This window comes from Aspergillus terreus, genomic scaffold (genome assembly GCF_000149615.1).
Source record: "Aspergillus terreus NIH2624 scaffold_4 genomic scaffold, whole genome shotgun sequence".
NCBI classification, from domain to species: Eukaryota; Fungi; Ascomycota; class Eurotiomycetes; order Eurotiales; family Aspergillaceae; genus Aspergillus; species Aspergillus terreus.
The window spans coordinates 1,860,714-1,881,650 of NT_165927.1; the positions used below are offsets into that span (position 1 = coordinate 1,860,714).

The window sequence follows — 20,937 nt, forward strand, 5'->3', positions numbered from 1 at the left end:
TCTCCATGTTACCTGAACCCTATGGCTGAAGGCTTACAAGAACAGGTTCGACTGTCATTTGTTGATAAGGGAAGACAAGTTGTTTCTCGTTAAGAAGCCCACGTATTGCCCAGTGCCCAACCTGCACTGCTCGGCGACAAGATATGCCCGCCAGTAAGTGTCTAAGTACTCTTTCGTTCAGCTAAGACCTCAGCTGTGAATCCGCGTCCCAATCTTCAATAGAATCACAGGCATTGTACCAATCTATACACGGTTCTGAATTAAAGAGCTGCCATATCAGTTCGTTGTCCCACAATGTGGGGTCCGTTGGAGCTTCAACACCAAGATTCCAATCCTCGCCGTATAAGGATACAGGTGAATCTGTCCCTGGAACTGGGCCACTGTTGTGCCTGGCGTGTTCAGGTTTCTGGATGCTTCTCGAATGATCATGGTCGTCATTTACGGCGCGGCTAGGAGTAGTTCTCTCCAGCCTTCCTCCGTCCGCTCTCGGACACCCCTCAGATCCAGGAACATTTACGGACGTGATAGCGGCCTGTGGCCAAACAATGAGTGGTCGACAGATGTTGACAAGTGTGCGACACAGAGTTTCCAGTTTCGCAATGTGCTTGTTCGGCGCGGGCAAGCCAGAGAACCCAGTAGCAATGCTTTCCATGAGATGGAACTCTTGGCTGCTAGCGGTGCAGACAACGTGGCAGAATACAACGAAAAGAGGACATAAAGGATAGGTGGCCACCATCCTAACATGAGTTAGCGAAGGGCATCAGATCTCCTTGACTGCGAGACGAACCATGACAAGTAAAATTGATAGCCTCCAAGGGCATTCCGCTCCCCTGTCACGAAGTTCTGTATTTTCTTCAAAGATAAGAGCGCCTTTCTGGCGCAGCAGAGGCATGTGTTCCGTGAAGTTACGTCAGACAACATGTTTGGATTCAAGCGAAGGATAGCCGTTTCAATTGCATGAGCCGTGAAGTCTAGATTCAACACATGTAAGATCAGGTCCAGATTAGACTCGTGGGAAATTGAATCCGAGATCTCCATTCTGTCAGCGTCCGCGTCAGATGATATTCGTCAAGCACCTACCTCGTCTATAGATCTATGAATTGCATCCATTTGGTTTCGCAGGATACTAATGTCATCAAGTAACGCCTCATCATCGCGTCCTTTGTCTCGTGAAAAAAGAAACTCCATAGCACATTCCTGCACCTGAGCCAACTCTGTGAAAAGCTTAAAGACAATCGTCATGGGATCTATAGGGGTTTTCTCCACGAGATTGAGGACGGATACCCGTAGCTTCGGCAGCACTGAAGGCCTTCGGAGGAGCATGCTCATCGCCTTGTCGAAGTGGTAGCACCAAACAATGCACAATCGAGCTTCTTCATCCTCGTCTGTCTTCGCGACTGTATCAGTGAGAAGGTGATATCCTGTAGCAACTATAGTGCGACAGGCGGAGACAGTTAGCGTGTGGCAGCCTTGTACATCTCCTAGAATTGCCATAATGATAGCCTGTTGAAGGATCGATGTCAGAGCCAAATTTCGTGAAATAGCTACTCGTGCCACGTACTCCAGTAATGATTGCCTGCAACAGGAGCAGGGACGGAGTTGCTAACAACCCGACTCGGTTCAGTGCAGCCAGAGACGCATGTAAGTGCTTGCTTTTCAGATCTTCAACGGACCTCACCACAGGAACCTCACGAATATCTGACGGTGTGTATGCATGATATAGAACAGCCATTCGGAAATGTAAGATAACTTTGTGGAGGTTAATGTTTGGCTCGTCGACCGTGCCCTCCAACCGAGCCAAGGCGATCCGCTTTATAGCGCTTTTTCTTGGGAAATCGGGGAACCGAAAGCCCGTGTTCCCACTGCTGAGTTCATCGCAATCTGTAGTACTCAGCACAGAATAGCGAAACCCACCCGATGACCGTCTTACCTCTCATGAGGATATGTGTGATATCGGCCTGCGAGAGTTCGGCGTAGGGAGCGTCACCCTGATCCCACAGAGTACAGTCATTTCCAGCCGGACCCGCGCCATGAGAGAGCTTTTCCACTAATGACAGGGCTGACCGAAGTACAGCGCGTTGACTGACGGACAAACAGTCATTGCGCGACAGTTCTGTGCGGATGAAGGCCCGAGCCTCGTTCTCGCGAGTAGACGTGGCGTCAGAGAGCGGCGTATAGAGGGCAGAGTCTTCGATACTAGCATCTAACGTGCGTTTCCGTTTCAGGGACTGCCGAGGAATCATTGGAGATGTAACAGCACCTGTCACTTCCTCTGCTTCGCGAGGGAACGAGGTCGCAGGTTGAACAGGATCTTGATTACATGGCGACGGCCGAGCGAACTTGATGTGCCTCAGCGTTTCCTCCAAAACTGACAATCGCTGATCAATGGCCTGAATTCTCTCATTGCTGTCTCGAGTCAGTAGACAGCACTGAGGTTTGTCTTAAGCTAGAGTGGTCTCTCACGCATTGACTTTCTGGCGGACTGCGCGTTTCTGCCGAGATCGATTGCATTGCGATTTCGAAGCCGCACAGTTATAGCACGGCTGGCCTTTATCGCATTTTATCTACCGAGTAGGGAACTTCTGAGATCGACAAAATTCCTGGAGCTGCAAGGGAAACCCACCTTTTTGCTGTAACAGAGATCGCACTATCCCAGATTAGCTCCACAAGAGTACTGCGTCTTGAATGCATGCAACCCACCGCTAGGGCCTCACGGGACTCTCGGGATTCTGCCATGGTGCCTGTTATTTTTTTTTTACTACCATGAAGGAACATAGCAGGGACCAAGGCTTTGAGGAGTTCGAGGAAGTCTCCGGAGTCCGCATCCATGTCCCTCCGAGCAGATCACGTGTGCGCCGGAGCCCGGACATATCAAGCTCCGTATGATATCATCGAGTAGCCAATGTTGGAGATCCAGGCGTCCTCGGAGGCAGGGTTTACATACGAGGTGAAGGTCAGTCCCATTAATATATTACATAATAGTCTATTTTATCCGACCTTGCTACACAGTCAGGACTCCTACATGGCCGCGTCGGTTGCGTCGTACTGTCCGGAACTGGTATATCTCCGAAGTCAGGCATCCATAGAGCACAAACGATAGAATTGTTAACATCAGCCATCCAGCTAGGTCTGTTAAAGTCTCAACAGCATATCAATTATGATTCAATCCTCTTGAGCCGGACAAAGCAGTCTTTGGGCTTGTGCACAAGACCATCGAAAGCATCATATCCCGACAGCTCTTTTGGACATCCCAGCAACTCAAATCTCCACACCATTAGTGCAAAAATCAACCTCATTTCCAGGTAGGCTAGTCGGCGGCCCCAGCATCCTCGCGGACCTCCTCCGAATGGCATGGCCGGTCCAGCAGCGGGGTCGAACACTACGTTTGCGGTCCCCACTGCACTTGCTTGTTCCTCTGAAGCGACAAGCCATCGTTCAGGAAGGAATATATCCAACGTCTCCGGATCCCAAGCATGATGACCCTTGTTTTTGGCGGCTCGGGCAGAAGGGCTGCGCTTCTCGTCTTCAATCTCATGGGGTGGCGAGAAAAAGCTTGCTCCCTTGTTCATCAGAAAGATCGAGGTACCTTTTGGAATAGAATGGCCCAGGAGCACGGTGTCATTCAACGCCACCCGGTCGACGGCAGGGACAGTCGGAGCACACCGCAGAATCTCTTCGATCGTTGCATCCAAATAGGGAATCGAAGTACGTATGACTTCCGAGCATAGCGGTAGCCGGTTAGAAGCAGCTGCCTCCAACAAGGCATTTTTAAGTGCCAACCTTAAATTGGTTTGTGCATCAGGATTATCCGCCAACAGCTTGATGCCCCATGCGATGGTGGTGCTCGTAGTATCGTGACCAGCCAAGACGAAGCCGAAAACCTAGCGGTCTCAGTGCACTTGAAGAACAGGTCAGGGCGGGCAATTACACACCTCGTCTCGAATGGCCGATCCAAAGAAATTTGGACTTCTACCCTCCCTCTCTGCGTACTTCCTTTCCCGATCCACAATAAGGTCTACCGCAGACTGTGCCCATGTGTGGTCAGCGTCAGAATCCTTCCAAACCAAGCGGTGCGTGGCTCCCTGTAGCTCGCGCAGGACGAAGTTGTCCTTGGTTCGAACGGCATGGCGGACACGAGGCGTTTTACTGGCTAGGAACCACATGAGCCGTGGAAAAATGGACGATTTCGTGTATTCGAACGCGCCTGTAATATCAAGAATAGCTTTGATGCAGTCGGGAGGACTGGCTTGCGGAAATTCGGCTGGTCGGTCAAGCGGAGTGTCATTCCTGTGTACGGCTTCCATATACAGGGTAGACAACAACTCAAGCTGGGGTCTGGTCGCGCTGTGTGGAAAGGCACCACCGAAAGAGAAGGAGAGGACCGCATCTAGAGCAGTGTTATGGATGTCTTCCGCCGCGAAAAACGGTCTGCCTGCAGCCAACCGCGCCTTTGCATCCCAGAGGTCCACCAATTCCAGGGCTCTGTCATATATGGCGGGTGCAGCAGTATTATTGAGAAAGTTCGGCGTCATCAGGTCCTGCAACAGCCGACGATGTGCTTTCCATTCAGGACCAGTCGGCATATGAATGTGGTGGTTGGGTAAGACCCCGGAGAAGACGTCAGCAGTGTAGGGTGTGCGATCAAATTCTCGAGAACGGTGTAGGACGATATCAGTCGCCTCCCAATAGTCGGACAGGAGAATCGAGGGCCTGCCGAATGGACGAATAAACACTTGGTAGAGAGGCGAATTTGCCTTTTGTGTCTGTCTCAGTAACCAGGTGAATATATCGTTCGACTTCGAGACTTCAGACAACATGCTGGCCAGATCTCCAAAGATGGTGCGTGTGGTCCCTTCGTTGTGTGGGATGTCGTGAAAGGGTGTCGGGAGACACAGGAGAGAAAACTTGTACAATAGCCAGGCAAAAAGACATGAAAGGATATACCATACAATCTCTCGTTGAGATGGACTCTGGGAAGCCCGAACTGGCAATGTGATAACCATTTCGTAGCAGGGTGTTGCTCTTTTGATGGGATGGTAGCCACAAATAAGGGTCACCCAAGAGGTTAGATTTCCATTATATACGTCTGGTCCGCATAAGAAACCTATTTGGATCTCGGAGGTAAACTGGATCAGGAGACGATGAAGCGGAAGGAAGGCTTCCGATTTCCGGATAGATATGGCGGTATAACCAAGCCTAGCTAAAGACGGTTCCTTTCAACACATCGTGATCTACAGCAGGTATGGTTCGGAGAGCGGAAGTGTAGTGTCCGAGACATTCCCGTAGCCTGAAGGATGTGCTTTTGATTGCGTGTGTCCGAATCGAGCTCCACATCAGATAGGTCCCTTTTGCAATGGGACTAGATCCAAGAGCTTGAAATGACCTTGAAGAACCTTTCCGTGCTTGCCCCCAGACTCGGATATAGCTCAGCAAGTGAGGCTCAGATTTTGGACCATTGTCGCGCCATTTAAGCTGAGCCGAGAAAGCAACGCCCAGGAAAATGGGATTCGACTGCCTTACCCTAGCCTCTGAGTCGAGTTCTGATGATTCTGAGACCTGTTCAGGAAGCTTCCTTGTGCCAGATCGATTTTTGAGTATCAGGGGTAAAAACGATATTTCTTGTGGGGAGATGAAAGATTGCTGTGCAGCTGGCTCATCAACAGAAAGCTCTGCTGTATACGATCTTGTAGTTCTCGGGTACTTCCTTATGCCATTAGTGCCATGATCGTCAAATGGGAAGCAGGGGTCGTGAACCGGTTGGGCTTGCCAGTCTGCTCCCGGGGGCGTTGAACGCGGCGCTTCCGAGAACCTATGTCCTGCACGCGATGAAATCCTTTATAAGATCCAGAGCCTTGTCCAGTTGTTCCTGCCTTACATAAGCAGTTACTAGATTTAGTTGTTATAGCAGCTGTCAGTGTAACAGAGTGCCTATTACTATAAATCCTCTTTCTTATTTATAGGATCTTAAACTTAGCTCGCTCTGTCTCTTCCAGTTAATAAAGCTTACAGTAAGTAACTACTAGGCTAGTGTCAAACCCTGGGATCCGCCTAAGCTGCGTAACCTGCTAGTGTTATAGTTCAAGCACGAGGGTGACTAGAATCCACTAGTCCGAGGAGTAACTGATACTTATCCTAGGAGCGAGGCGACTCCTGTGAACGACAATAAGATTCCTGAGCACTAACACAGTGATCTTGAGACCCCGAAGCAGCAAAAATAGAAGTAAGACTAAGAGGATACGTATATCCGTTTGTAATAAGAGTGTTGACGAATTGTACTAGCAGTGACAACGATATAGTTATTAATAACAGTTGTATTGAACGCGAAGAACTAAACAAGAACTATCTAAGTATATGGTAATAAGTATCCTTATATCCTTTCGTCCTTAGGCGTGATATACCAATAGTATATACAATAGTAGCTGGGTGGTATACGACAGTGGGTAACCCTACTATCGGTGCGACTTTCTGTATACCACGGGTCCTAATTAGCGGACGGATCGTCCTAGAAAATCAAGTCCGTAGAGGTACATACATACTTGGTTTCCTTGTGGCTTTTCCTGTTCGGGTTTAGCGCTTAGGTCACGATCACTAAGCCGCGGGCTAAGCCAGTGTGCAAGTTGCAGGCATCTCCTTGCTGCGGGGTTTGGTTAGTCGTCGTTGCCCAGCGGTTTTGCCTGGCGTAGCCGCCCTCTCGTAAGTGACCCCTGGTGGTGCCGTAACAATGGGACGAACAGAGATGGATCTTCCTATCTAAGCGTGCCGTATGAACAAGAAGGAATAGCTGAAGAACAGAAAGAAGTGCAGGGAAACTGGCAGGAGAAAATAGGAGGCAGATACAGGAACTATATGACTGCAAGCTATGTACGCTACGTAGCGTATGTTAGGTTAAAATATCATACTATAAGGACATCGCTATATTGGGATGACGTCGGCGCTGCTTCGGAATGAGTAGCGATGTTCGAATAGCATACTAATCAATCAATTAACGCTTGATTAACCTGTTGCAGCCTAACTAGCTGCGTAAAGGGTATACAGGCGCTTCTCCGGCGGAATCAGGAGCGATCCAAAACGCCAGACCGTACATGAAACAGTAAATACTTAGGAAGATGGTGTACTGCAATGTAGAAGCGGCCCGAAGATTAGTCTAAAACAATACTAAAAGGCTTGCAATACGTTTGATTTCACGATACTGGGTATATCTCTTTATTAACCCTCACAATAGCCTACTGTTCCTCTGCATCTCTATCTCTGCCTTCCCTCTCCGTCATCCTTACCCTCCTGTTTCGGTCTCAATTGGTGGCGTCCGTCGTCGACCGACGCATTGACGTGATGCGGGAAATCCTGGTTCCTAGTGCTAAGTCGACCTATTTATACGGTCTCCTTGTGCCGTTTCCGGTATGACTTCATGACTTTCAAGCTTCCAGGAGCAATGCTCCACCACATTTTCTGGTTCCAAAAATAAAAATATTTGCCAAATTATGCTCTCAGTGGCCTGATAGATAGCAGATGTCGATTGTGATGTCAACGCGCACGCTGAATCGGAGGCTCAGTTTTGATATAAACAGTGCCGTACATCAATAAAAAGACTCAATCAAAAAGCCAGTACCACTAAGGCTGAAGCAAGCGAGCGACATCCTTGTGACCATATCTGAGGGCCTCCACCAAGGCCGTCTCGCCCGTCTCACTCCCATACCTAATGTCCGCTCCCGTCTGAAGAAGACACTCCACAATCTCGACAACTCCCTTACCAGCAGCCAGTAGCAATGGCGGACCCAGCGGTCCACTCGCATTGACATCTGCGCCATTATCAACAAGCACACGCACTGCATCTGTCGACCCCGACAAACAAGCAGCGGCGAGGGCCGTGCCCGCTTGCCCTAGGCTATCCACTGGGCTTCCATTTCGAATCAGGGTCTCGCATACGCGGCTGAGCCCGTAGGAAGCGGCGTAGTATAGCGGGTCTGGAGGGGAATTGGGGCCCTCTTCGTCCGAGCTGAATGGGGTGTATCCCTCCAGGAATGCGGTCCAGTTCGCATAAACGGTGCCCGAGTTGAGTAGTTCTAACACGTGAGGTTCTAACTTGTTGTACCCTTCTTCCTCGGAGCGCTTTACATGCTCGGGCCAGTAGTTCGTCGCGTAGCGAAGGAGTGGTGAGGAGCGGACGACTTCCAGGACTTCGATGTATGGACGGTCGAATTGCAGGAGGTACGCTAGACAATCCGCGGCGATCGTAGCGTGGGCGGTTTGCTCTGTCATGGCGAACTGGCGTACATCACTTGTTCGAATCTGGTCGGAGAGTAGATACTCCTTCACGGAGAAGTGGGCTAGGCGCAGTTGCTGGGGTGGAGGGTCTGGTGAGTCACCATCGGAGCTGTTGGTTACGGCCACGAGTATACTGGGACAGAGGTTGATGATATCTCTCGGATCAAACAGTCGTCTGTCCCGGTCGAACTTTGGCGAAGACGCTATGTCGACGGTGGCTATCTCTGCGATTTCTTCGATGTACAGGGGGCGGGTGGAAAATGCGAGCCATTGGAGGAGCTTTGATACCCAGCTGTGTGTGCTCGTTTGGTACAAGTTTAAGAGCCTCGGCGTACATGTCGTCGAGAGAGTTGGGCAGGGTAGCTAGCGTCTGGCGGAGCGTTGACACGTTGAGACAATTCTCAAGCGCATCAAGCTGGCATGCAGCCCAGCGGAACCTGGAGTAGTTAGAGCAGTGTGTGGGGATACGATTTGATAAGGAGGACTTACATTCCATCAGCCTTGTTTGCTATTGTCTCCCTGATCTCGTCCTTGAGATCAGGACGGCTCTGCCATCGTCTCAGCTTCGGGTCAGAATCAAACCTCTGCTGGACATAGACATGTATATCGTTCCTGACGCGCCATACGGGGATGGAGAACACGGCCCCGTTAAAGAATAGCTCTGTTTCGAGGCCTGGCGCGTTCTTTCTGCTTGTAACAAACAGCCACCAGCCCTCGATATCCCAGCGGTCGATCTTGTCCAGAACGTCCCCCGAGGCCTTAGAATCGACGCATTCATCCAGGGCATCCACGACCAGGAACCCACCTTCGTGAGGCTTTTGCATCATCTCCCGAACAATAGACAGCAGCTCCTCGATGGTTGGTTGTCGGTCGCCGTTTGCGAAGAACAGACTGTCCCATTCAGCCGGCACTGATTCGCGTTGCATGATGAGCTGAGAGATCAGGGAGCGTAGCATGGCGTCCGGCGTCCGTCTAGACGGGTCGTTGAAATCAAAGTAGAAATACGCCAGGCTTCTGGACGGGTCATCATTGCAGACCTCAACCAGGTTGTCGATCATCGCTGAAGTCAAGATGGTCTTGCCACAGCCAACAGGGCCGCGCATCCAAAGAGTGGTGAAGGAATCCTTCCTCCAGGCTTTATACTCTTTGCTTTTGAACAGCCATTCGCCTGTGGAAGGGTATCGTTTGCTGCGAGCGGCGTTGTGGTTTATCGAAGGGTCTGGGGCTGCCAGCCACGCCTTGATTTTTTGGCGTCGAGCGTCTGCACTATTAGCAGGGGCCTGTTGGCTTATGAGAGGTACATACCATCTTGTACGGACAGAGACGCCTTTTGCAATTGCGCGACTCCGTCTCGCGTCTCGGCGGTCATATTCTGGTTCTCGATGGCCAAGTCTTCGATCGCAAGCATCAATCGACTGCACTAGCGTCAGTCCCAACAAGTCCCGACTAATGAGGAGCAATGTAAAGTAAAATACGTCTGATCAGTCTGCATAGCTAAACTCAGAGTGCTCGCGAGTCGCTCAATCTGCTCCGTTGTCCGCTTTGTCTCGGCTTCTCGAAGCGGCCAGGCCAAGGCTTCAAAGAACGCACGACGTCGAGAAAGGACTCGGGCTTTATAACCTGCCGACGATAGTCGGTTCTCCAACTCTTCCAACCGCCCGACGCCGTTCTCCACCGGGCCATAAGGCTGACACAAAATCCTAAGAGTGGGGAGGTGAGCGGCCTTGTGCTCGTGGACAAGGCGCACAAGCGCCTCTAGCACATTGCGCAGGCTGCGCGTTTCGTCAATCAGATTGGACAGGCCCCATGGGGCTCCGTTCACGGCGCAGCTGTAGTCGTAGCAGATGGAGAGCACGGCGTTGGTCGCTTGGAGGAGCGCTATGATGCTGGCGGAGATGCTGAGGGGGTCCATCAGCCCTTGCTCAAGAATATTGTGCTCTTTTGAGAGATAATATGGGTGAAGACTTGGACTATTGAAACTCGCGTGGATATTTGTCTCGTCCTCAGCAGTGCCCCCTTGCCCCGCACAGTAGGGCATTGATCTTACGTGAATACTCCACTCAACCGACTATCGCAAGGCTGATTCATTGCTGCAAGGCGCAAACCCTTTGTTTCCTTGCACGATGAGAAGATGTAGTAAAGACCAAGATATAAACAAGGAGCTATATTACTGCTGATAAGGGCTCATGCTGGGAGGCAAATCATCCACGCGAGTCCCCCAAGCACTCTCTTTCGGCCCCAATTCCAACTCAAGGACACCACCATTCAAGAAAAAGTCGTGTCCGATCCAGTTCTGCGTCCACGACTTCCCATCGCGTTTGGCGCTTTGGATGTAGATCGATTGGTACGACGGATCGAAATTGACATTCTTAACCGTAGCGACATTGCCTGTCGCGCTGTTGCGAATGCTGATTTCCTTGAAGAACGGCGGCGTAATCAGGTATACATCCTGGCCGTGGACGGGCCAGAGGCCCATCATGCTCAGAACGGCGAATGCGCCCATGGCACCGCCGTCATCGTTGCCAGGGATGCCGGACGCGGAGGTGTTGAACTGCGACGGGATGTAGTAGTGCACGCGCTCGGCTGAAAGGGCAGGTCTCGCTGCGTAGTGGTACTGGAAGACTGTCAAGAAGGCCTGCTCGTCGCCGAAATAGAGCAGACCGGATTCGTGCAAGTAAGACAGTCGAGACGTGAAGCTTTTCGGGCCACCGAGTGTTGTAATCAGCTTGGCCATGTCCTGGGGGACGTAGCTGTTTTCAACGGTCAGCCTGTGTGTCCGTCCAGCGTGGCGGAGTACTTACAATGTATACAACCAGCAGCTTCCTTCGTAGGTCTCGTGCCCGCCGGCATTCAAGTAGCAGCCGGTGAAGTCAAGCAACGGGCTGCACAGGATCGGATCCTGATATGCCCACGATCCGTTCAGAAGCCGCGGCTGCACAAACCCAGTGTAGCCGGTATCGACGCCGTTGATGGACGATTTCTGGTCGGCCTTGTACACGTTGATCCAGTTGGAGGCGCGCTTCGTGTACTTTTCGTAATCGCTCTCATGGCCCATGTGCTTCGCGATCTCCGCAATACAAAAGTCGTTGTACGCATATTCCACAGTCCGAGACACACTGCGGGTGTGCAAGCCCCTGCCATCGGGATCGTAGTCATTCTTGGGAATGTATCCGAGTCCTTTCCAGCTGCGGAGTCCTCCTCGGCCTTCGACGTCCCAGTTTGGCGGCTCGATTTCTGCGTCCTTGACAACGGCTTCGTAGGCGGTGGCCCAGTCGACATCGCTGACATTTTTTAGGAACGCGTCGGCCATCAGGACATCGGCGTTGGAGCCGCCTTGCGTCCAGCCTTTGCATAGGGACATGCGACAGTCGGGGAGATAGCCTTCATGGCGGTAGATGTCTACCAGACTGCGTATCATCAGTGATTGGGACAAGGGATCCACGATCGTGAGAAGCTGGTGGACGCCACGGTATGAATCCCAGATACTGCTCAAGTCAGAAGATTGCTCTCTTTCCAAAGGATGAAATACAAACCAGTAGTAGCTGTCATAGTACGGCTCGTCACTCTGCCAAATCGGATTCTCCCCCGTATAGTCCTGCGGACTGATCATCGCACGATAGGCGCCGCTCCAGAACACCTTCTGGTGGTCAGACGATACCCCCTCAGCATCAACGCTGATCGGACTCAATTTCTTTCTCCACGCCGACTCCGCCGCAGCGACCGTCGCAGGGAAATCGAAATCCGGCTGTTCGTTCTCCGCGTTCGCGCACGCCTGGTCCACGCTCATAAAGCTAACGCCCACGCGGGCAAGCAAAACCCCGTCTTCCGGCGCGTGGAATCTCGCAAACGTACCCCCGGAGAACGAGCTAGCAGGGCGGCTTCCGTCCAGCGAGAGGACTGTGGAGTTGAGTGTGGCGCGCGTAGTATCCCATGCGCCGGTGTCGCGCAGACGCGCGCCCCTGAAATCCGCACAGAAGTGCAGCGTATACTGTCCTTGGCCGAAGCTGGGCTCAAATGTGGCGTTCCCGGCGAATCTCCCGGTTGATGGATCAACCGCTGCTCGGCCTGCCTTGCGCGACTGAGGGAGGTCCATGAGGTCCACCAGGACGAGCGGGCTGAGGTCCTTGGAGTCCGAGTCGAACGTGAAACGGTACAATGCCGACCGGTTTGTTACCGTCATCTTAGCGTGAAGCCCGCTCTTCAGGCTAATGCCAAAGTATCCCGGTCGTGCCTTGACGGACCCGGGGATCCAGTCGGTTGCCCGTTCCTTCTGGGACCATTTGCAGCTGCTGATGCCGTCGTCTGGGCATTGAGGGTGCACGAAGATGGGGAAGTTTCCCAGTGAAGGCGCCTAAGATAGTAAGTGATGTCCGGATGTGCGGGCTGTTGTGTGCCGTGACTTACACCACCAGTCCCGGAATCATGCATATGCGAGAAACCAGTGACATTTGTCGTGTCGGTTGCGAATCCCGCCTGGTTCTCGCCCATTGTATCTGCCACGGCCTTCGCCATACCTGTCTCTGTCAGTCGCGTGTTTGGACAAAGGGCAGGTAACGTACCGAATGGCAGGGTCGCGCCGGCAAACGAATGTCCTAGGATTCTATGAGTACTCGCGCCTTCGTCGATTATCGTTAGGTGATACCTACCGCCATTTGCGGTTCCAATTAGTGGATCGACAAAGTCCAGGACGTCGAAGTTGGGATTGTTGTCATCACGTCCGAACGCGAGTGAGGCGAGGAATGCCGCAGTGAGTGCGCGCATGGGTGTATTCGCCCACATTGCGAGGAACACACACCAGACTACCACAACCTCACAAGGAGAGTGAGAGGATAGAACTTTGAGGAGGCACGAGATTTAGGTGGAAATGCCTGTCATTCACGCGTCTTGTCCTCCATACAAGTGACAGCGTATCTCCCTACCTATGCGATGAATTCCAACATGAATTGCTCGACAGGCTGGACATATAAGAAAAGAGGGGACAGCTCACTAATGCCTCCGGTGAGGGGTCTGTATCATTGAAATAACTAGAAATGTAACATCGGCCATGGCCCCCGGTTTGGAGAATGGGCGATCACAGGGATTGACAAGGCACATTTCCCGAAAGGGATAGATGAGGTGGTACGTGAGTCCGGTATGCAGGTGCATATTCAATAGTTGCTCCATCAAACAGGTCAAGTACTATTCTCGATTCAAGAATAGAAGTTGTCTATAACTGGCATATACATTGAATAAGCAAATATTCTATTAATCGAAATATGGTAGACGGAGTTAACCAACCCCTGCCTTGGCCGTCCAGGCCTCGATATATCACCCCATCCACTGCTATAACCCTGTCTGTTCCTCCCTCTTCCTCAACATCAGTCTTCTTTGTCGTTGGTACATCTTCCAGAACACGACACTCCCGTGGATCTGCGTCGCAGAAAATGCCACATGCAATATAGGAGTCACGATTTTGAACGCCAGTCGCCACCGATTCCACAGACCACCAAAGAGCCACATGGCCACAATTGTTTCGCAGGTCGTGCCGGTGGCGGTTGTGATGCAGGCTATCAAGAACACACCGCTGAGGAAGTGATGTCGCGACGGAAAAACGCGGTACAGTATAATCGCCACATGGGGTAGGAATTCCGAGACGATATCGAAGGCGCCTGCATATAGGAAAATGTGTTAGGCATGGCTTATGTCGTGAACTGTCTAGAAATCGCAAGCAGAAGACACGTACCCCATACGCAGCAGAGGATGAATTCGATATTGGCGTCAGGCTCACGTCCATGTCCAATGTTGATGGCTATAGCGGTCTGGCCAATGATGATGGTCCCGATATGGTGCATGACCGCAATGGGCGAGAGCTTGGAGCGGTATATCAGCTCAAAAACATACATCGCAACCAGCATCTGGGCGGCGACGATCAGGATATCGCCCAGCCGGACCACACTGCCGTGGGCGTAAGGCGTCTGATACGTGCCACGTCCCGCAATGATGGCGATAAAAGGGTAGGCGGCTGTGATGAGGATGACGATCTTGGTGAAGCCGGCTATATGGTGGTTTATGAAGCCGCGTTTGTTCAGCTCGCTAAGCTCAAGGTACGTCTTCCCATATAGACGCTGGATAAGGTATCCCTCCAGAAGGTAGAAACGAGTCAGGAATAATATTACCAGTACAATGGATATGATGAGTGCGGAGAACGGCGCGAGCTTGGATATGGGTTCCTGTGGCAAGTTCTGTAGACCATGATGAAGATGGCGTTGGATGAGGCCCATGATTGCACTGTACTATGGTAAAGCAGGAGAGAAGCATGAGTATCTGGAGAAGTGAGAGGTGGAAGTAGGGTATGAAATCAATAGACATTATAGGCTAAACCCCGGCAGGAGGCAACACGATGCAGTTACAGTATGTTGAAGCGATGAGGTATTTTCTGAACTATGGCAAAAATAGCCTTCTTTAGGGGTTGGTTTGTTTTGTCCAAAAGGGCAATATGTGGGATGGCGAAGTTGTATACTTGTCTGCCTGGCGGCTTAGCCTGAGGAGCGCAAAAGGCAATCTGCACATCTGATCTCTTTCATTCGTTCTACCGCATGGTCCTAGAAGGTGGGTTTGTTTCAGATTGTTCGGAAGCATCTACGCAACATCGACAATCTACACCGGATCCTATTATCTTGGTCCTGACGGGGTTCATGGGGAATCTGGCAGCCTAGAATGTATCCCACTCTCGAGGACAAGCTTTTTTACCCTCCGCGGATCGGTCCCTTGCCCTGACACGGGTTCTGGGGCTAGTTTTGGCGAACAACACTGTGAGTGGTTAGGCGGCAGTTCTACCATGGATGTTTCGACCTTAGTATTAGGTACGGGGCGTCTGGCGGGAGAAAAAGAGATTATTGGACTTGGAATCTACATCAAAGACTCTTTTTCTAGGCTGCTAAAACATACAATGGGAGATCCTTCAACAAGACGAGAATAACTCGCATGTGGACCCTGCTGACCATGTGGCTTGGATAACTTCTACTGAGGAGTGGAATTGGCAGGCAAGGAAGAAAATGAAGAAGCAATCTATATCGGGCTATTTTTACATTGTGGATCAGGTGACCCTGCAGTCGCTTCAGGGGTGATACGATACGTTGATCGTTGCCACGTCTTACAATGGCCCGAGGAGCTGTCCATGGGATCATGGCTACTATGCGTACCATGAACTTGCTTCTACTGCTCGGATGGATAGTTAGCATCCACGTCGCATCAGGGTACATATCAAATTCGACTGGGTGAACGGTCAAGTTGGCTAATAGAGCTACCAGCGAAGCTGATCTCACGCGTACGGACTGCGCCAACCCCCAACCAAATGACTGCAGTTTTTATAAGGACTGTCTTGAACCCCAATACCGCTGCGGCCCATCTGGTTACCCCATCAGGGAAGGGTACAAATATTGCTCGAAATCTTTGGCGGTGCGCGATCGGATGAGCCCCGAAGGACAGAACTGGGTAACCGATACCATGCTCTGTCTGCAGCGCCAAATGGTACCGTACGCGCTCGAAAGAAGGCAGATCGGCTGTGAAGAGCTGGGTCATGACGCCCTCGTTACCCATCCAAAGTGTTACGTGGACAATGGGTGGTGCGTGTTGCCCATCAGCGACTGGGAAAGTGATTGTGGAGGTGGTCTTTCCGACGTTCTTTTCAGATCCACAGACGATCAAGGAAGCGCTTTTCACGGGAAAGGACTGTTTATTGCTCTATGTGTGGTTGATAGGAAGGGACCTCCTCGATGGAAATTAGATGAGAGTCTGTCTTGGAGTTCTCACTCTGCTGAATATATTTATGTTGACTACAGAGATAATACCCTCAAGCCAATGTACATATGGCTTGCTGCGGCCATCCATTGAATCTCACATAACACCCAAGAATCAAACACACGAAACAACTACTGCGAACAACCAATACCGCCCATTCGATTCCTTGGACATCGTCGGGATGCCAATACCAATATCTTCCTAACGTCGTATCGCCCATGAACTGGACACGGGTATGTGGTCGATATCAGGAGTTTCTTGTCAAGCTTTGTGAAAGTTGAACTCTGACTGGATGCCAAAGGCGGGTTTTAAACCCTAGCCGTGGGCTATACGATGTCTATACGGCGGGATGGAATGGTGGAAATAAGGCAGAGTCAGCCCGATCTCAAAATTGCCATGTCGAACATCAGAAGCGAAGAGACATTTGACCTGTCGTCTACTCGTGCAGAGAACGAATCAAATAAGCCTGTTTACAAGGCTGCGGCTTCACATATGCACCCCTGACGCCACGTCACATCATCACTCGCGGTCAGCATTGGCATGGCTGGCTTGCTGACATTCAACAACACTGAGACTTGCGAAAATTTGATCAAGCCAGGCAACATAGATGTCACGTCGCTGTATGGAAGTAGACATCCCGGCGATGTCCAGATCGCTCTAGTCTGGAGCAGGGGAACACCCATAGTTCGTACCAAATAGAATCGACACAGTTCCGACATCTAGACCTGCTGTACCCGCCGTTTCTGATACACTACAGACGCGGTGAGATTATGCACGCTTCTGCATTGTCGCTGCACTCGGAACTATGCAGGTTGTTGATAATGCCGCTATGTCCATGAAGCATGACCTAGGAAGATAGAGTTGGATACGGAGCGAATGATTCCAAAACAATCCTCCCAATTCAGAGCAGGTCTGTTATTATGCGATCCCAAGACTTTTCGCCTTCAGCGCCAGCCGGACTCGGAAGGATGGGGGGCAGGTAAGACGCTGGCAGGCTAGAAGAGACGCCTCTCAGACGAGCGTTACTTCGGAGACTGGCATTCTCGGCCCTCAGCTCCTGCAGTTCTTGGTGGATGGAACGATGGGACTCGATTTCGTCGATCATAGTTCCAAGTTTCAGAAGCAAGTCCAGGCGAAACTCATGGTTCGGCGGGAAACCTCCATATTCCAGAAGGAAATTCCGGGCGCGCGCCACCAGATCATATTGTGGCGGTGTGGAAACGTCGTTTGGCTGGTGTTCATGCTGTTCTATACTCCGTGGCTGTGTTGGTTTATTCATGCCGCGTGCCGCTGATGCTAGAAGGGCCGTCATTCTGTCCCCGCTGGGAGCACTCATCACTTGAACAGAGCTCCTCGTACTCGGGGTACTGCTCCTAGATGCGCTTGGGGATTGTACGGCGCTGCCGATCTGCGGGGGGGCTCGATCCCATTGATATGCTTTGCAGGATGGACAGTAAAACTGTCCGTTCACCACAGCATCTCCCGGAGACGGGAGACATGCGGGATGGTAAGATCTGCAACACGTCTCGCATGGCATCAGATTGTCTGGGTTATGGCATTGAGAGCAGACCAGATTGTGTGGTTTCCCAGATTCTACGACGCATTAGACAGGATCCTTCAAGATTATGCTCATACTAACCGATCCATTGATAGTATATTCGGCTCTTCTCCGCTTCTGATATATCTGGCAGGCCATAGACATCTCCCGATGACGTCGACGTTTGACAGAGATGCCACGCAGGTGCAGAAGGTCCTGTCGGAGGCTCCCTTAACCATTGAGCTGAGCTTGGCTGACCAAATTCTCTTCGAAGCATCGCGACCGATAAAGAGAAGCTTCGTCTGGATTGAGCGCAGATAGAAGCGTTAATGATGGATAGATAGACGAGCGGAAAAATGCTGATGCGGGCACGAGACCGAGACAACTCCGAAGGAACGCCGTCAGGATCGACTCGTTGCCGTCATTTCGTCTAGTCCATTCCAGCCAAGCGCCCCTTGCAGCAGAAGCTTTCCTGCTAGATAGCTCCTGGGCATTTCCTTATCTGACTGAAATTCATCTGCCTGCGCACATGGTCCGCCACTCTGTATCCTGCTTGGTCCCGTAGAGCATGGTTTCTGCCTGCTCTTCACGACGAGGTCCTCTCTCCACCATCTGACGCCCCACTACAGTGGACACCATGCCGGGGGTACCGTCGAACAAGGCCTGTGAGCGATGTAAAAAGAGGCATCTCAAGGTTGGTGGCGCCTGACTTCAGGCCTGTCGCTGAGGATCCGCGGCTAATGGTGCTTAGTGTGATGAAACACGCCCAGGCTGCCAGCGGTGTGCCAATGCGGGCGTCGAATGCCCCGGGTATGTGCAGACGCGCAAGTTCATAGACCAGGGCGCTTCTGTGCGTAGGCGATATGCCCCGTATCAGGAGAGCGTGAGCCGGTCTGCTGGCCAAAACCTAGGCAGTGTACGTGATCATTCTCTTCGAAATGAGTGTAGCTCACCTGTTTCCAGGCAAGTGGTGGCCATTCAGCAACCTCGAGCTCAACTCCAGATCAGTCTGCGCCGGCCAGTACGAGTGTAGCCTATGGCTCGGCTTATCCGGCAGTCCCGTCTCCTTTAGAGAAGCCGGGAGGTGGAGAACGCGGCTTTCAGGTCCCCTCGCCGGCAAATGGCGCGGATGCAGCCTCGACAGAGCCAGTGCGCAGAGAACCAATGCACCGGATGCAAGCCCAAGGAGCAACCGAGCGGCCTGTCGTGGACAGCACGGCTTTCGACCGTGCGCGGAGTGTCCCCGACAGAAGCATCCGCAGCAGTCCAGCGACGCCGATGACTGCGGCTGAAGGGATTGGGCTCTCTGGCGGTGCGTACAACGACCTCCGGCATAAGCCGTTCTCTCCCCATGGACAGACATCATCTGGGAGTCCCTCGCAACGCAGTGAGAAGGAGGAGTTCCAGGACATCTTCTCGGAGCTTATGACTGGGACTGAACATGAGGTGGCGTTTCTGACGCGGCACTTTTCGGAGATCGTAGGACCCTGGTGCGTACCGATGCCCTGGAGAATGGCCCTAGCTGATTGCATGCAGGTTGGACGTCTCCGACTCGAAAAAGTTCTTTGGTGCATACGTCCCCGTGCGCGCTATCGGCGATGAATATCTAAAGTATTCTATGGCCGCCCTGGCCGCGAAGCATCTAGGAAGGATGAAGGGCGCAAAGTTGTCAGTCGTCAGCGGGATGTTCACTAGTCCTTCCACCATGGAGAGCTATCCGAACTCGTCGCAGGTGGACTGGTTTCTGAAAGCTGCGAATTACTACTACCTTGCTGCGTCGAGCATGGGCTCAGCGATATCGGACGCCTATGCAACCATGTCCAGCTCAGACGTTCTCGCGTTGCCCGTTGAGATTGTGAAACAGTGGCTAAACCGGCATTTGAAGAACCCTGGCTTGATCAACCTCGCAGACGAGTCTGTCGTCAGTGCCTTTTGGCGGAAGACAGAAAACCTGCTGGCCGCGTCCGCGATCCTCACCATGTATAAACTCCTAGACGAGCCTGGAGAAAGCTGGCAATCGTGCGTAACCGATCCGCTTGCCCTCGCACATACTAACCGGCATCCAGATATCTGTCGGAAATCCGGCCCGTGTGTGACGCATTGCTACAACTACACACTGCATTCTCGGATTCCCCTCCCGCATTCTCCCAAGGAGCCACGGCTGCTTTCTGGAACTTTGCTCGTCTGGACTACCTTGCTTCATACTACACCCGCTCCCAGACCTATCTGGACCACCAGAACCTGACCCTATGGCGCGCCGCCGGCCTGCCCATCGACAACGAGGGCAACCTAACCAACCCGCCACCCCACGGGACACCTCTTTCGCAAGAAGACCTCGCAGCGAACAGTCTCATCTGGCTGCTCAACAAAGTCGTCAACTTCCGCAGCGAATCCAAGACCGCCCCCTGGGACCAGATGGCCCAATTCTCCTCAGACCCCTCCACCCCCTCGACATCGTCCTCGCCACGCTCGCCCCCCACCACCGCCTCCTGGCTGAAACTCAGCTTCGAATTCCAGTCCTGGTTCGAGCGCGTGCCCGAAACCTTCCGTCCGTGCCTGCGCATCGAGCGCCCAAGGGACGTCTCGCGGCTGCCCGACATCGCCCACATGCCGTTCCCCGAGATCTTCTACTGCCTGACGACGTGCGCGTCGACCGTGCAGCAGTACCACTTTGGCCGGCTGGCGCTGGCGCTCAACCGGCCCGCGGACGCGGTCAGCGCGCCCAGCACCGTCTTCGACAAGCTGCAGTCGTACCGCGAGCTGATGAAGGAGGCGGATTACCGCTGCCGGGAGATCTGCGGGATTGCGTTGGCGCGGCCGCAGAGCGCGGCACGCGTTTATATGATCCCCCTGCTTTACGCGGTGGGGCAGTGCATGGAGAATGAGGAGGAGAGGCGGATTATTGTGGATTTGTTGCGTGGCATTGAGGCGGATTTGGGATGGGTGACTGGGACGCAGGTGAGGGAGTTGGAGAGTTTTTGGGCGAGTCGATAGGAATCTATAATACCTATACATATAGCACCAGACTTAGCGCTTGAGAAATGCTCTGGTGCAGCAAGTCCCGTTCCTATGTAAGGTGTAGTGGCCAATGAAGGCTACTGTATTCTCTGGGCTTGGTCTTTTGTAACCCAGTACAATAGACAGGCACTACCATTTCCAGTAATCGAGACCGGCCTTAGCCCAACTCCTGTCCTAGTTGGCCATGGCACAACCCCAGCAGCCAACCGGGCCAGTCTCCGCCCTTAGCAATCGTTAGCAATGGCATGGTCTAGTCATGGACCGGTCCAAGATCCGCAAGGCCCTCCACATCGGATCTCGGGTGCCGGCCGTAGCACGGAGCATACGCCTGAGCCTGAGCC

The 20,937-nt window shown here is 52.3% G+C and overlaps 7 protein-coding genes across 7 annotated transcripts; 2 read left to right on the plus strand and 5 right to left on the minus strand.

Moving 5' to 3' along the window:
• Positions 1-181: 181 nt before the first annotated feature.
• On the minus strand, positions 182-2,829 carry ATEG_03456 (fungal specific transcription factor domain-containing protein; the record flags this gene model as incomplete). The annotated part of the gene is made up of 6 exons (XM_001212634.1): positions 182-737; positions 788-1,032; positions 1,081-1,503; positions 1,562-1,881; positions 1,931-2,406; positions 2,624-2,829. The coding sequence occupies 6 exons, from the start codon at positions 2,827-2,829 to the stop codon at positions 182-184; spliced, it is 2,226 nt and encodes a 741-aa protein (XP_001212634.1).
• Positions 2,830-3,155: 326 nt separating this feature from the next.
• ATEG_03457 (cytochrome P450) lies at positions 3,156-5,003 on the minus strand (the record flags this gene model as incomplete). The annotated part of the gene is made up of 2 exons (XM_001212635.1): positions 3,156-3,881; positions 3,933-5,003. 2 exons carry the CDS (start codon positions 5,001-5,003, stop codon positions 3,156-3,158), a joined length of 1,797 nt encoding a protein of 598 aa, XP_001212635.1.
• Positions 5,004-7,608: 2,605 nt separating this feature from the next.
• Positions 7,609-13,041, minus strand: ATEG_03458 (glycoside hydrolase family 92 protein; the record flags this gene model as incomplete). The annotated part of the gene is made up of 9 exons (XM_001212636.1): positions 7,609-8,337; positions 8,507-8,699; positions 8,752-9,523; positions 9,568-9,677; positions 9,738-10,304; positions 10,434-11,012; positions 11,064-12,613; positions 12,667-12,776; positions 12,909-13,041. 9 exons carry the CDS (start codon positions 13,039-13,041, stop codon positions 7,609-7,611), a joined length of 4,743 nt encoding a protein of 1,580 aa, XP_001212636.1.
• Positions 13,042-13,584: 543 nt separating this feature from the next.
• ATEG_03459 (uncharacterized protein) lies at positions 13,585-14,522 on the minus strand (the record flags this gene model as incomplete). Its single annotated transcript, XM_001212637.1, has 2 exons — positions 13,585-13,910; positions 13,985-14,522. 2 exons carry the CDS (start codon positions 14,520-14,522, stop codon positions 13,585-13,587), a joined length of 864 nt encoding a protein of 287 aa, XP_001212637.1.
• An 877-nt stretch (positions 14,523-15,399) lies between these two features.
• Positions 15,400-16,134, plus strand: ATEG_03460 (uncharacterized protein; the record flags this gene model as incomplete). The annotated part of the gene is made up of 2 exons (XM_001212638.1): positions 15,400-15,497; positions 15,552-16,134. 2 exons carry the CDS (start codon positions 15,400-15,402, stop codon positions 16,132-16,134), a joined length of 681 nt encoding a protein of 226 aa, XP_001212638.1.
• Positions 16,135-16,942: 808 nt separating this feature from the next.
• Positions 16,943-17,353, minus strand: ATEG_03461 (PHD finger protein; the record flags this gene model as incomplete). The annotated part of the gene is made up of 1 exon (XM_001212639.1): positions 16,943-17,353. The coding sequence occupies one exon, from the start codon at positions 17,351-17,353 to the stop codon at positions 16,943-16,945; it is 411 nt and encodes a 136-aa protein (XP_001212639.1).
• An 862-nt stretch (positions 17,354-18,215) lies between these two features.
• Positions 18,216-20,572, plus strand: ATEG_03462 (uncharacterized protein; the record flags this gene model as incomplete). Its single annotated transcript, XM_001212640.1, has 5 exons — positions 18,216-18,272; positions 18,330-18,494; positions 18,542-19,068; positions 19,115-19,597; positions 19,645-20,572. 5 exons carry the CDS (start codon positions 18,216-18,218, stop codon positions 20,570-20,572), a joined length of 2,160 nt encoding a protein of 719 aa, XP_001212640.1.
• Between the last annotated feature and the right edge of the window lie 365 nt (positions 20,573-20,937).